Source organism: Haliotis asinina, chromosome 4 (assembly GCF_037392515.1).
Source record: "Haliotis asinina isolate JCU_RB_2024 chromosome 4, JCU_Hal_asi_v2, whole genome shotgun sequence".
NCBI lineage: Eukaryota > Metazoa > Mollusca > Gastropoda > Lepetellida > Haliotidae > Haliotis > Haliotis asinina.
In genome coordinates, this window is record NC_090283.1 from 358,228 (window position 1) to 375,791 (window position 17,564).

At 45.9% G+C, this 17,564-nt stretch overlaps 1 protein-coding gene across 3 annotated transcripts in view; it reads left to right on the forward strand.

The window, feature by feature from the left end:
- The window catches only part of LOC137280690 (unconventional myosin-XVI-like), a 236,700-nt gene that overhangs the window by 84,043 nt on the left and 135,093 nt on the right, over positions 1–17,564 (forward strand). For all 3 annotated transcript variants that reach the window (XM_067811903.1, XM_067811906.1, XM_067811904.1), the window contains exons 21-23: positions 8,307–8,459; positions 11,865–12,043; positions 12,718–12,795. In XM_067811903.1, coding sequence (XP_067668004.1) covers positions 8,307–8,459; positions 11,865–12,043; positions 12,718–12,795 — 410 coding nt within the window. The remainder of the gene's footprint in view (positions 1–8,306; positions 8,460–11,864; positions 12,044–12,717; positions 12,796–17,564) is intronic.

Here is a 17,564-nt window from a genome sequence, read left to right on the forward strand (position 1 = left end):
GATCAACACCCCTATTCCACACCAAATGTCACGTACTTGAAAATATCTGTGCACACATAAACATTAGTCATGATGATAAAAACGACAGCGCTAAATACTTAGAATTGTGGTCAGTTTTAATTACTGAGTTCACTTGCACAAAGCCTTCTGAGCACTACAGTGACTGTAACTCCCATTCTCCAACATGAACTTAAGATAGTCATAGCACAAAGATCATTCTGTGCAAGTGGGCTCAGGATGGATGTGTTTTTAAAAGAAATAAATGTTTTACACTATTTCTACCAACCACAGCTGTCACAGGTCTCTGTCCTTTTGAGTTGTGTCCATACAGTCCCCAGGGGAGTATGTGATATTGATAGAGTGTAGTGGAACCTTCACATATCACACACAGCTGGGTCCTGGTAGATGGTGTACTCCCATATATGTCACACACAACTGGGTCCTGGTAGATGGTGTACACCTTCACATATCACACACAGCTGGGTCCTGGTAGATGGTGTACACATTCACATATCACACACAACTGGGTCCTGGTAGATGGTGTACACCTTCACATATCACACACAGCTGGGTCCTGGTAGATGGTGTACACCTTCACATATATATCACATACAGCTGGGTCCTGGTAGATGGTGTACACCTTCACATATCACACATAGCTGGGTCCTGGTAGATGGTGTACACCTTCACATATCACACACAGCTGGGTCCTGGTAGATGGTGTACACCTTCACATATCACACACAGCTGGGTCCTGGTAGATGGTGTACACCTTCACATATCACACACAGCTGGGTCCTGGTAGATGGTGTACACCTTCACATATCACACACAGCTGGGTCCTGGTAGATGGTGTACACCTTCACATATCACACACAGCTGGGTCCTGGTAGATGGTGTACACCTTCACATATCACATACAGCTGGGTCCTGGTAGATGGTGTACACCTTCACATATCACACACAGCTGGGTCCTGGTAGATGGTGTACACCTTCACATATCACACACAGCTGGGTCCTGGTAGATGGTGTACACCTTCACATATCACACACAGCTGGGTCCTGGTAGATGGTGTACACCTTCACATATCACACACAGCTGGGTCCTGGTAGATGGTGTACACCTTCACATATCACACACAGCTGGGTCCTGGTAGATGGTGTACACCTTCACATATCACACACAGCTGGGTCCTGGTAGATGGTGTACACCTTCACATATCACGCACAGCTGGGTCCTGGTAGATGGTGTACACCTTCACATATCACACACAGCTGGGTCCTGGTAGATGGTGTACACCTTCACATATCACATACAGCTGGGTCCTGGTAGATGGTGTACACCTTCACATATCATACACAGCTGGGTCCTGGTAGATGGTGTACACCTTCACATATCACACACAGCTGGGTCCTGGTAGATGGTGTACACCTTCACATATCACACACAGCTGGGTCCTGGTAGATGGTGTACACCTTCACATATCACGCACAGCTGGGTCCTGGTAGATGGTGTACACCTTCACATATCACACACAGCTGGGTCCTGGTAGATGGTGTACTCCCATATATGTCACACACAGCTGGGTCCTGGTAGATGGTGTACACTTTCACATATCACACACAGCTGGGTCCTGGTAGATGGTGTACACCTTCACATATCACACACAGCTGGGTCCTGGTAGATGGTGTACACCTTCACATATCACACACAGCTGGGTCCTGGTAGATGGTGTACTCCCATATATGTCACACACAGCTGGGTCCTGGTAGATGGTGTACACTTTCACATATCACACACAGCTGGGTCCTGGTAGATGGTGTACACCTTCACATATCACACACAGCTGGGTCCTGGTAGATGGTGTACACCTTCACATATCACACACAGCTGGGTCCTGGTAGATGGTGTACACCTTCACATATCACGCACAGCTGGGTCCTGGTAGATGGTGTACACCTTCACATATCACACACAGCTGGGTCCTGGTAGATGGTGTACACCTTCACATATCACATACAGCTGGGTCCTGGTAGATGGTGTACACCTTCACATATCATACACAGCTGGGTCCTGGTAGATGGTGTACACCTTCACATATCACACACAGCTGGGTCCTGGTAGATGGTGTACACCTTCACATATCACATACAGCTGGGTCCTGGTAGATGGTGTACACCTTCACATATCACACACAGCTGGGTCCTGGTAGATGGTGTACACCTTCACATATCACACACAGCTGGGTCCTGGTAGATGGTGTACACCTTCACATATCACACACAGCTGGGTCCTGGTAGATGGTGTACTCCCATATATGTCACACACAGCTGGGTCCTGGTAGATGGTGTACACTTTCACATATCACACACAGCTGGGTCCTGGTAGATGGTGTACACCTTCACATATCACACACAGCTGGGTCCTGGTAGATGGTGTACACCTTCACATATCACACACAGCTGGGTCCTGGTAGATGGTGTACTCCCATATATGTCACACACAGCTGGGTCCTGGTAGATGGTGTACACTTTCACATATCACACACAGCTGGGTCCTGGTAGATGGTGTACACCTTCACATATCACACACAGCTGGGTCCTGGTAGATGGTGTACTCCCATATATGTCACACACAGCTGGGTCCTGGTAGATGGTGTACACCTTCACATATCACATACAGCTGGGTCCTGGTAGATGGTGTACACCTTCACATATCACACACAGCTGGGTCCTGGGAGATGGTGTACATCTTCACATATCATACACAGCTGGGTCCTGGTAGATGGTGTACACCTTCACATATCACATACAGCTGGGTCCTGGTAGATGGTGTACACCTTCACATATCACACACAGCTGGGTCCTGGTAGATGGTGTACACCTTCACATATCACATACAGCTGGTTCCTGGTAGATGGTGTACACCTTCACATATCACACACAGCTGGGTCCTGGTAGATGGTGTACACCTTCACATATCACACACAGCTGGGTCCTGGTAGATGGTGTACACCTTCACATATCACGCACAGCTGGGTCCTGGTAGATGGTGTACACCTTCACATATCACACACAGCTGGGTCCTGGTAGATGGTGTACACCTTCACATATCACACACAGCTGGGTCCTGGTAGATGGTGTACACCTTCACATATCACGCACAGCTGGGTCCTGGTAGATGGTGTACACCTTCACATATCACACACAGCTGGGTCCTGGTAGATGGTGTACACCTTCACATATCACGCACAGCTGGGTCCTGGTAGATGGTGTACACCTTCACATATCACACACAGCTGGGTCCTGGTAGATGGTGTACACCTTCACATATCACGCACAGCTGGGTCCTGGTAGATGGTGTACACCTTCACATATCATACACAGCTGGGTCCTGGTAGATGGTGTACACCTTCACATATCACACACAGCTGGGTCCTGGTAGATGGTGTACACCTTCACATATCACATACAGCTGGGTCCTGGTAGATGGTGTACACCTTCACATATCACACACAGCTGGGTCCTGGTAGATGGTGTACACCTTCACATATCACACACAGCTGGGTCCTGGTAGATGGTGTACACCTTCACATATCACACACAGCTGGGTCCTGGTAGATGGTGTAAACCTTCACATATCACACACAGCTGGGTCCTGGTAGATGGTGTACTCCCATATATGTCACACACAGCTGGGTCCTGGTAGATGGTGTACACTTTCACATATCACACACAGCTGGGTCCTGGTAGATGGTGTACACCTTCACATATCACACACAGCTGGGTCCTGGTAGATGGTGTACACCTTCACATATCACACACAGCTGGGTCCTGGTAGATGGTGTACTCCCATATATGTCACACACAGCTGGGTCCTGGTAGATGGTGTACACTTTCACATATCACACACAGCTGGGTCCTGGTAGATGGTGTACACCTTCACATATCACACACAGCTGGGTCCTGGTAGATGGTGTACTCCCATATATGTCACACACAGCTGGGTCCTGGTAGATGGTGTACACCTTCACATATCACATACAGCTGGGTCCTGGTAGATGGTGTACACCTTCACATATCACACACAGCTGGGTCCTGGTAGATGGTGTACACCTTCACATATCACACACAGCTGGGTCCTGGTAGATGGTGTACACCTTCACATATCACGCACAGCTGGGTCCTGGTAGATGGTGTACACCTTCACATATCACACACAGCTGGGTCCTGGTAGATGGTGTACACCTTCACATATCACACACAGCTGGGTCCTGGTAGATGGTGTACACCTTCACATATCACGCACAGCTGGGTCCTGGTAGATGGTGTACACCTTCACATATCACACACAGCTGGGTCCTGGTAGATGGTGTACACCTTCACATATCACGCACAGCTGGGTCCTGGTAGATGGTGTACACCTTCACATATCACACACAGCTGGGTCCTGGTAGATGGTGTACACCTTCACATATCACGCACAGCTGGGTCCTGGTAGATGGTGTACACCTTCACATATCATACACAGCTGGGTCCTGGTAGATGGTGTACACCTTCACATATCACACACAGCTGGGTCCTGGTAGATGGTGTACACCTTCACATATCACATACAGCTGGGTCCTGGTAGATGGTGTACACCTTCACATATCACACACAGCTGGGTCCTGGTAGATGGTGTACACCTTCACATATCACACACAGCTGGGTCCTGGTAGATGGTGTACACCTTCACATATCACACACAGCTGGGTCCTGGTAGATGGTGTAAACCTTCACATATCACACACAGCTGGGTCCTGGTAGATGGTGTACTCCCATATATGTCACACACAGCTGGGTCCTGGTAGATGGTGTACACTTTCACATATCACACACAGCTGGGTCCTGGTAGATGGTGTACACCTTCACATATCACACACAGCTGGGTCCTGGTAGATGGTGTACACCTTCACATATCACACACAGCTGGGTCCTGGTAGATGGTGTACTCCCATATATGTCACACACAGCTGGGTCCTGGTAGATGGTGTACACTTTCACATATCACACACAGCTGGGTCCTGGTAGATGGTGTACACCTTCACATATCACACACAGCTGGGTCCTGGTAGATGGTGTACTCCCATATATGTCACACACAGCTGGGTCCTGGTAGATGGTGTACACCTTCACATATCACATACAGCTGGGTCCTGGTAGATGGTGTACACCTTCACATATCACACACAGCTGGGTCCTGGTAGATGGTGTACACCTTCACATATCACACACAGCTGGGTCCTGGTAGATGGTGTACACCTTCACATATCACGCACAGCTGGGTCCTGGTAGATGGTGTACACCTTCACATATCACACACAGCTGGGTCCTGGTAGATGGTGTACACCTTCACATATCACACACAGCTGGGTCCTGGTAGATGGTGTACACCTTCACATATCACACACAGCTGGGTCCTGGTAGATGGTGTACACCTTCACATATCACACACAGCTGGGTCCTGGTAGATGGTGTACACCTTCACATATCACACACAACTGGGTCCTGGTAGATGGTGTACACCTTCACATATCACACACAGCTGGGTCCTGGTAGATGGTGTACACCTTCACATATCACGCACAGCTGGGTCCTGGTAGATGGTGTACACCTTCACATATCACACACAGCTGGGTCCTGGTAGATGGTGTACACCTTCACATATCACGCACAGCTGGGTCCTGGTAGATGGTGTACACCTTCACATATCACACACAGCTGGGTCCTGGTAGATGGTGTACACCTTCACATATCACATACAGCTGGGTCCTGGTAGATGGTGTACACCTTCACATATCACATACAGCTGGGTCCTGGTAGATGGTGTACACCTTCACATATCACACACAGCTGGGTCCTGGTAGATGGTGTACACCTTCACATATCACACACAGCTGGGTCCTGGTAGATGGTGTACACCTTCACATATCACACACAGCTGGGTCCTGGTAGATGGTGTACACCTTCACATATCACACACAGCTGGGTCCTGGTAGATGGTGTAAACCTTCACATATCACACACAGCTGGGTCCTGGTAGATGGTGTACTCCCATATATGTCACACACAGCTGGGTCCTGGTAGATGGTGTACACTTTCACATATCACACACAGCTGGGTCCTGGTAGATGGTGTACACCTTCACATATCACACACAGCTGGGTCCTGGTAGATGGTGTACACCTTCACATATCACACACAGCTGGGTCCTGGTAGATGGTGTACTCCCATATATGTCACACACAGCTGGGTCCTGGTAGATGGTGTACACTTTCACATATCACACACAGCTGGGTCCTGGTAGATGGTGTACACCTTCACATATCACACACAGCTGGGTCCTGGTAGATGGTGTACTCCCATATATGTCACACACAGCTGGGTCCTGGTAGATGGTGTACACCTTCACATATCACATACAGCTGGGTCCTGGTAGATGGTGTACACCTTCACATATCACACACAGCTGGGTCCTGGTAGATGGTGTACACCTTCACATATCACACACAGCTGGGTCCTGGTAGATGGTGTACACCTTCACATATCACGCACAGCTGGGTCCTGGTAGATGGTGTACACCTTCACATATCACACACAGCTGGGTCCTGGTAGATGGTGTACACCTTCACATATCACACACAGCTGGGTCCTGGTAGATGGTGTACACCTTCACATATCACACACAGCTGGGTCCTGGTAGATGGTGTACACCTTCACATATCACGCACAGCTGGGTCCTGGTAGATGGTGTACACCTTCACATATCACACACAGCTGGGTCCTGGTAGATGGTGTACACCTTCACATATCACGCACAGCTGGGTCCTGGTAGATGGTGTACACCTTCACATATCACACACAGCTGGGTCCTGGTAGATGGTGTACACCTTCACATATCACATACAGCTGGGTCCTGGTAGATGGTGTACACCTTCACATATCACATACAGCTGGGTCCTGGTAGATGGTGTACACCTTCACATATCACACACAGCTGGGTCCTGGTAGATGGTGTACACCTTCACATATCACACACAGCTGGGTCCTGGTAGATGGTGTACACCTTCACATATCACACACAGCTGGGTCCTGGTAGATGGTGTACTCCCATATATGTCACACACAGCTGGTTCCTGGTAGATGGTGTACACTTTCACATATCACACACAGCTGGGTCCTGGTAGATGGTGTACACCTTCACATATCACACACAGCTGGGTCCTGGTAGATGGTGTACACCTTCACATATCACACACAGCTGGGTCCTGGTAGATGGTGTACTCCCATATATGTCACACACAGCTGGGTCCTGGTAGATGGTGTACACTTTCACATATCACACACAGCTGGGTCCTGGTAGATGGTGTACACCTTCACATATCACACACAGCTGGGTCCTGGTAGATGGTGTACTCCCATATATGTCACACACAGCTGGGTCCTGGTAGATGGTGTACACCTTCACATATCACATACAGCTGGGTCCTGGTAGATGGTGTACACCTTCACATATCACACACAGCTGGGTCCTGGTAGATGGTGTACACCTTCACATATCACACACAGCTGGGTCCTGGTAGATGGTGTACACCTTCACATATCACGCACAGCTGGGTCCTGGTAGATGGTGTACACCTTCACATATCACACACAGCTGGGTCCTGGTAGATGGTGTACACCTTCACATATCACATACAGCTGGGTCCTGGTAGATGGTGTACACCTTCACATATCACATACAGCTGGGTCCTGGTAGATGGTGTACACCTTCACATATCACACACAGCTGGGTCCTGGTAGATGGTGTACACCTTCACATATCACATACAGCTGGGTCCTGGTAGATGGTGTACACCTTCACATATCACACACAGCTGGGTCCTGGTAGATGGTGTACACCTTCACATATCACATACAGCTGGGTCCTGGTAGATGGTGTACTCCCATATATGTCACACACAACTGGGTCCTGGTACATATCACACATAGGTGGGTCCAGGTAGAAGGTGTACTCTCTCACATATCACACACAGCTGGGTCCAGGTAGAAGGTGTACTCTCTCACATATCACACACAGCTGGGTCCAGGGAGAAAGGTGTACTCTCTCACATATCACACATTGCTGGGTCCAGGTAGAAGGTGTACTCCTTCACATATCACACAAAGCTGGGTCCAGGTAGAAGGTCACACATGTCACACGCCTTCACGTGGCACCTGGTGAGAGTATGCGAACACTCATTTGCTGTGTCCATCTGCTCCAGGTGAGAAGTACCCTGGAGTATACAAGACACCCCGTGACAAGGGCACCACCTTCACCATCATCCACTATGCAGGCAGCATCAGCTACAACCTGACAGGCATGCTGGACAAGAATAGAGACACCTTGCGTGGAGCCCTTGGCTTCGTCATGAGATGTAGGCTTACTTTGTGTCCATTTGTATGTTATCTGTGTCTGTACCTTCATACATGCTCTGTGTCTGTATCTGTGCCATGTCTGCATCATGTCTACATCCTATCTGTACTATGTCTGTACCATGTCTGCACCATATCTGTACCATATCCGCACCATGCCTGTCTGCCTGCACCATATCTGCACCATATCTGCACCATATCTGCACCATGCCTGTCTGCCTGCACCATATCTGCACCATATCTGCACCATATCTGCACCATGCCTGTCTGCCTGCACCATATCTGTACATGTCTTTACCTTATCTATACCATGTCTGCACCATATCTGCACCATATCCGCACCATGCCTGTCTGCCTGCACCATATCTGTACCATATCTGCACCATATCTGCACCATATCTGCACCATGCCTGTCTGCCTGCACCATATCTGTACATGTCTTTACCTTATCTATACCATGTCTGCACCATATCTGCACCATATCCGCACCATGCCTGTCTGCCTGCACCATATCTGCACCATATCTGTACCATATCTGCACCATATCTGCACCATGCCTGTCTGCCTGCACCATATCTGTACATGTCTTTACCTTATCTATACCATGTCTGCACCATATCTGCACCATATCCGCACCATGCCTGTCTGCCTGCACCATATCTGCACCATATCTGTACCATATCTGCACCATATCTGCACCATGCCTGTCTGCCTGCACCATATCTGTACATGTCTTTACCTTATCTATACCATGTCTGCACCATATCTGCACCATATCCGCACCATGCCTGTCTGCCTGCACCATATCTGTACCATATCTGCACCATATCTGCACCATGCCTGTCTGCCTGCACCATATCTGTACCATATCTGCACCATGCCTGTCTGCCTGCACCATATCTGCACCATATCTGCACCATGCCTGTCTGCCTGCACCATATCTGTACCATATCCGCACCATGCCTGTCTGCCTGCACCATATCTGCACCATATCTGCACCATATCTGCACCATGCCTGTCTGCCTGCACCATATCTGCACCATATCTGCACCATATCTGCACCATGCCTGTCTGCCTGCACCATATCTGTACATGTCTTTACCTTATGTATACCATGTCTGCACCATATCTGCACCATATCCGCACCATGCCTGTCTGCCTGCACCATATCTGTACCATATCTGCACCATATCTGCACCATATCTGCACCATGCCTGTCTGCCTGCACCATATCTGTACCATATCTGCACCATATCTGCACTATGCCTGTCTGCCTGCACCATATCTGTACATGTCTTTACCTTATCTATACCATGTCTGCACCATATCTGCACCATATCCGCACCATGCCTGTCTGCCTGCACCATATCTGCACCATATCTGCACCATATCTGCACCATGCCTGTCTGCCTGCACCATATCTGTACCATATCTGCACCATATCTGCACCATGCCTGTCTGCCTGCACCATATCTGTACATGTCTTTACCTTATCTATACCATGTCTGCACCATATCTGCACCATATCCGCACCATGCCTGTCTGCCTGCACCATATCTGTACCATATCTGCACCATATCTGCACCATATCTGCACCATATCTGCACCATGCCTGTCTGCCTGCACCATATCTGTACCATATCTGCACCATATCTGCACCATGCCTGTCTGCCTGCACCATATCTGTACCATATCTGCACCATATCTGCACCATGCCTGTCTGCCTGCACCATATCTGTACCATATCTGCACCATATCTGCACCATATCTGCACCATATCCGCACCATGCCTGTCTGCCTGCACCATATCTGTACCATATCTGCACCATATCTGCACCATATCTGCACCATATCTGCACCATGCCTGTCTGCCTGCACCATATCTGTACCATATCTGCACCATATCTGCACCATATCTGCACCATGCCTGTCTGCCTGCACCATGCCTGTCTGCCTGCACCATATCTGTACCATATCTGCACCATATCTGCACCATGCCTGTCTGCCTGCACCATATCTGTACCATATCTGCACCATGCCTGTCTGCCTGCACCATATCTGTACCATATCTGCACCATATCTGCACCATATCTGCACCATATCCGCACCATGCCTGTCTGCCTGCACCATATCTGTACCATATCTGCACCATATCCGCACCATGCCTGTCTGCCTGCACCATATCTGTACCATATCTGTACCATATCTGCACCATATCTGCACCATATCTGCACCATGCCTGTCTGCCTGCACCATATCTGTACCATATCTGCACCATATCTGCACCATGCCTGTCTGCCTGCACCATATCTGTACCATATCTGTACCATATCCGCACCATGCCTGTCTGCCTGCACCATATCTGTACCATATCTGCACCATATCTGCACCATATCTGCACCATGCCTGTCTGCCTGCACCATATCTGTACCATATCTGCACCATATCTGCACCATGCCTGTCTGCCTGCACCATATCTGTACCATATCTGTACCATATCTGCACCATATCTGCACCATATCTGCACCATGCCTGTCTGCCTGCACCATATCTGTACCATATCTGTACCATATCCGCACCATGCCTGTCTGCCTGCACCATATCTGTACCATATCTGCACCATATCTGCACCATGCCTGTCTGCCTGCACCATATCTGTACATGTCTTTACCTTATCTATACCATGTCTGCACCATATCTGTACCTTGTCTATACCATGTTCGCACCATGCATGTCTGTCTGCACCAAATCTGTTCTGTGTCTGAACCATGTCTGTGCTACATCTACACCATATCTGCAATATGTCTGTACCATGTCTGGACCTTGTCTATACCATATCTGCACCATGCCTGTCTGCCTGTACCATATCTGCACCATATCTGCACCATGCCTGTCTGCCTGCACCATATCTGTACATGTCTTTACCTTATCTATACCATGTCTTCACCATATCTGCACCATGCCTGTCTGCCTGCACCATATCTGTACATGTCTTTACCTTATCTATACCATGTCTGCACCATATCTGTACCTTGTCTATACCATGTTCGCACCATGCATGTCTGTCTGCACCAAATCTGTTCTGTGTCTGAACCATGTCTGTGCTACATCTACACCATATCTGCAATATGTCTGTACCATGTCTGGACCTTGTCTATACCATGTCTGCACCATGCCTGTCGGTGTGCACCATATCTGTACATGTCTGTACTTTGTATATACCATGTCTGCACCATGCATGTCTGTCTACACCATATCTGTAACATATCTGTACCTTGTCTATACCATGTCCGCACCATGCATGTCTGTCTGCACCAAATCTGTGCTATGTCTACACCATATCTGCACCATATCTGCACCATGTCTGCACAGTTCCTGTCTATCTTTACCATGTCTATGTGTTACAGCCAGCACAAGTCTGTTGATCAAGGACCTGTTCCAGGCTGGGATCACTAAGACAGGTTCTATTAAGCCCAGCTCCCGTCAGCTCTCTCTTCAGAGAGAGTTGAGTTTCAAGAGGCAGCTCAAGACATCAAAGTCCCCTTTTGAGTTCTTCAAGAAGTTGAAAAGTCCAAAGATGGAAAGAGTGAGTGAAGTCAGACTGGTATTACAAGCCATCACAGAAGGCATTAGCATGTGATGACTTCGTTTGTATTCTTGGAAGAGATATGTTGTGACACACTCACTGTCTGATGGTATATTTTTCATTCAAGCATTTTGACAAATAGTTTCCTTTTATAGACAATTTTTAATCCCATATGAGACCACAAGTTTTGTTACGTGCAGAAGTACATGATAGAAACTGGTGTGAAACCAACTGACAACAAACAGATGGGATGTAAGTGACAAAATTTACAACTTAAAACAAATCAGTACCAAGATATTGCAGCTGGAGTACAATGTGGTATGTCATTGTTGCTCAAATTGTTTGTACAACTTATTGATAAGGATGGGATGCTTGTCAGATGGGATCCAATGGTCTTTGTGCATGTCTCCATTATCAGGTGGGATGCAGGTGGGGATTGGAAGGTATTTTGTGTTGCTCCAATCCATTATCTAGCAAGGCAGTGAGATATTGTATCATACTAGCAATAACATGAATGTAAATTTACCTGACCTATTTTCTGTAAATCCAGAGTCAGTATCCTTCACAAAACATTCATGAGGCTGTTGTCCACAACAGAGTTTTGCAGTTAATAACGTCTGTTACAAGGTACATAGCTACCACCATGGACTTGCTAACAGAGCCTCCTGTTGCAGCCTGAGCAGAGACGTGAGAGGCTGACTGCCACTGGGACTACAAGGAAGGGCCCAGCCACCATGGCCTATCAGTTCAAGGTGAGTCACGTCCTGTCACTTCAAGGTGAGGCAAATCCAGTGTCACTTCAAGGTGAGTCAAGACCTGTCACTTCAAGGTGAGCAAATCCAGTGTCACTTCAAGGTGAGGCAAATCCTGTCACGTCAAGTGAAATGTTGTGAAAGTAGGGTTGTGCAGCAAAGAGAATATGACTGTCTTCTTATATGCGAGCGAAGTGAGCAAAATTTGGCAATGCACTTCCCTCTCCTTTTTTCAAAAAATCTTTTCATGTGCAAATAAAATATCACCTCCATCAAAGGTACACCACCATTTTCCTCACTTGGGTGTGCTCTCATATTTTGAAAACTATGATTAATTATTCTTCACATGAAATATTTTTTATTCAACATCTTAAGCACCACTTGTAGTATTCAGATCATTCTTCACCTCCATTATGCCAGCCAGCTTCTGGTTCAATGGAGTAATGGAGCAAGAATGAGCAGAAATTAAAAAGACATACCATATTGCCTAATTATACCATGAACCTGTTGGAGTATATTTTTCTTATCTGTCATCATTATTGTTAGAGTTTTCGTAACATTTACCGATATAGGAAAAAGATCTGGTGCATTGAGTGAATGGAGTAGAGGGGGATACCTTCACACGTATTCCATATGGAGGACATGTAATTCAACAAGTTAATACCCTCCTGTTCCTCCAGTCCATTGAACCGGAAGCTGGGCAATGGAGACGAAGAACGATCTGATATACAAGTTGTGCTTAAAATGCTGAATAAAATATATTTCATGTGAGTAAATTATCAAACATGGGGTTGGAAATCTGAGAGTGCAATCTAGTGGAGAAATGGGCGTATATCTTTCATGGTTGCAATATTTTATTTTGACTTGAAAAAAAATTTTTGAAACAAAGCGAGGGAAGTATGTTGCCAACCTTTGCTCACTTCACTCGCTTCCATCAAGACTGGTCAGTTTCTTTCTGCTGCACAATCCCATTTGTGCAACAGTTTGCTTGTTCCTCAAGGTGAGGCAAGTCCCATCACTTCAAGGTGAGGCAAGTCCCATTACTTCAGGCTGAATCCACTATTTCCAGGCTATTGTATGTCATGGACAAGTAAATAGATTGATCCACCATACATCTAGATTACCCTCCAGAACTAGGAGGTAGTTCCATCTTACACTGAAATGGTTGTCAGAACTAGGAGGTACATGTAGTTCCATCTTATACTGAAATGGTTGTCAGAACTAGGAGGTAGTTCCATCTTATACTGAAATGGTTGTCAGAACTAGGAGGTACATGTAGTTCCATCTTACACTGAAATGGTTGTCAGAACTAGGAGGTAGTTCCATCTTACACTGAAATGGTTGTCAGAACTAGGAGGTACATGTAGTTCCATCTTACACTGAAATGGTTGTCAGAACTAGGAGGTACATGTAGTTCCATCTTATACTGAAATGGTTGTCAGAACTAGGAGGTACATGTAGTTCCATCTTACACTGAAATGGTTGTCAGAACTAGGAGGTACATGTAGTTCCATCTTACACTGAAATGGTTGTCAGAACTAGGAGGTAGTTCCATCTTACACTGAAATGGTTGTCAGAACTAGGAGGTACATGTAGTTCCATCTTATACTGAAATGGTTGTCAGAACTAGGAGGTACATGTAGTTCCATCTTACACTGAAATGGTTGTCAGAACTAGGAGGTACATGTAGTTCCATCTTATACTGAAATGGTTGTCAGAACTAGGAGGTACATGTAGTTCCATCTTACACTGAAATGGTTGTCAGAACTAGGAGGTACATGTAGTTCCATCTTACACTGAAATGGTCGTCAGAACTAGGAGGTAGTTCCATCTTATACTGAAATGGTCGTCAGAACTAGGAGGTAGTTCCATCTTACACTGAAATGGTCGTCAGAACTAGGAGGTAGTTCCATCTTATACTGAAATGGTTGTCAGAACTAGGAGGTACATGTAGTTCCATCTTACACTGAAATGGTTGTCAGAACAAGGAGGTACATGTAGTTCCATCTTACACTGAAATGGTTGTCAGAACTAGGAGGTAGTTCCATCTTATACTGAAATGGTTGTCAGAACTAGGAGGTAGTTCCATCTTATACTGAAATGGTTGTCAGAACTAGGAGGTACATGTAGTTCCATCTTACACTGAAATGGTTGTCAGAACAAGGAGGTACATGTAGTTCCATCTTACACTGAAATGGTTGTCAGAACTAGGAGGTAGTTCCATCTTATACTGAAATGGTCGTCAGAACTAGGAGGTAGTTCCATCTTATACTGAAATGGTCGTCAGAACTAGGAGGTAGTTCCATCTTATACTGAAATGGTTGTCAGAACTAGGAAGTAGTTCCATCTTATACTGAAATGGTTGTCAGAACTAGGAGGTAGTTCCATCTTATACTGAAATGGTTGTCAGAACTAGGAGGTAGTTCCATCTTACACTGAAATGGTTGTCAGAACTAGGAGGTAGTTCCATCTTATACTGAAATGGTTGTCAGAACTAGGAGGTAGTTCCATCTTATACTGAAATGGTTGTCAGAACTAGGAAGTAGTTCCATCTTACACTGAAATGGTTGTCAGAACTAGGAGGTAGTTCCATCTTATACTGAAATGGTTGTCAGAACTAGGAAGTAGTTCCATCTTATACTGCAATGGTTGTCAGAACTAGGAAGTAGTTCCATCTTATACTGAAATGGTTGTCAGAACTAGGAGGTAGTTCCATCTTACACTGAAATGGTTGTCAGAACTAGGAGGTACATGTAGTTCCATCTTATACTGAAATGGTTGTCAGAACTAGGAGGTACATGTAGTTCCATCTTACACTGAAATGGTTGTCAGAACTAGGAGGTACATGTAGTTCCATCTTACACTGAAATGGTTGTCAGAACTAGGAGGTAGTTCCATCTTATACTGAAATGGTCGTCAGAACTAGGAGGTAGTTCCATCTTATACTGAAATGGTCGTCAGAACTAGGAGGTAGTTCCATCTTATACTGAAATGGTCGTCAGAACTAGGAGGTAGTTCCATCTTATACTGAAATGGTTGTCAGAACTAGGAAGTAGTTCCATCTTATACTGAAATGGTTGTCAGAACTAGGAGGTAGTTCCATCTTATACTGAAATGGTTGTCAGAACTAGGAGGTAGTTCCATCTTACACTGAAATGGTTGTCAGAACTAGGAGGTAGTTCCATCTTACACTGAAATGGTTGTCAGAACTAGGAAGTAGTTCCATCTTACACTGAAATGGTTGTCAGAACTAGGAGGTAGTTCCATCTTATACTGAAATGGTTGTCAGAACTAGGAGGTAGTTCCATCTTATACTGAAATGGTTGTCAGAACTAGGAAGTAGTTCCATCTTACACTGAAATGGTTGTCAGAACTAGGAGGTAGTTCCATCTTATACTGAAATGGTTGTCAGAACTAGGAGGTAGTTCCATCTTATACTGAAATGGTTGTCAGAACTAGGAGGTAGTTCCATCTTATACTGAAATGGTTGTCAGAACTAGGAGGTAGTTCCATCTTATACTGAAATGGTTGTCAGAACTAGGAAGTAGTTCCATCTTATGCTGAAATGGTTGTCAGAACTAGGAGGTAGATCCATCTTACACTGAAATGGTTGTCAGAACTAGGAGGTAGTTCCATCTTATACTGAAATGGTTGTCAGAACTAGGAGGTAGTTCCATCTTATACTGAAATGGTTGTCAGAACTAGGAAGTAGTTCCATCTTATACTGAAATGGTTGTCAGAACTAGGAAGTAGTTCCATCTTATACTGAAATAGTCGTCAGAACTAGGAAGTAGTTCCATCTTATACTGAAATGGTTGTCAGAACTAGGAGGTAGTTCCATCTTATACTGAAATGGTTGTCAGAACTAGGAGGTAGTTCCATCTTATACTGAAATGGTTGTCAGAACTAGGAAGTAGTTCCATCTTAAACTGAAATGGTTGTCAGAACTAGGAGGTAGTTCCATCTTATACTGAAATGGTCGTCAGAACTAGGAGGTAGTTCCATCTTATACTGAAATGGTTGTCAGAACTAGGAGGTAGTTCCATCTTATACTGAAATGGTTGTCAGAACTAGGAGGTAGTTCCATCTTACACTGAAATGGTTGTCAGAACTAGGAGGTAGTTCCATCTTATACTGAAATGGTTGTCAGAACTAGGAGGTAGTTCCATCTTATACTGAAATGGTTGTCAGAACTAGGAGGTACATGTAGTTCCATCTTACACTGAAATGGTTGTCAGAACAAGGAGGTACATGTAGTTCCATCTTACACTGAAATGGTTGTCAGAACTAGGAGGTAGTTCCATCTTATACTGAAATGGTCGTCAGAACTAGTAGGTAGTTCCATCTTATACTGAAATGGTCGTCAGAACTAGGAGGTAGTTCCATCTTATACTGAAATGGTTGTCAGAACTAGGAAGTAGTTCCATCTTATACTGAAATGGTTGTCAGAACTAGGAGGTAGTTCCATCTTATACTGAAATGGTTGTCAGAACTAGGAGGTAGTTCCATCTTACAATGAAATGGTTGTCAGAACTAGGAGGTAGTTCCATCTTATACTGAAATGGTTGTCAGAACTAGGAGGTAGTTCCATCTTATACTGACATGGTTGTCAGAACTAGGAAGTAGTTCCATCTTACACTGAAATGGTTGTCAGAACTAGGAGGTAGTTCCATCTTATACTGAAATGGTTGTCAGAACTAGGAAGTAGTTCCATCTTATACTGAAATGGTTGTCAGAACTAGGAAGTAGTTCCATCTTATACTGAAATG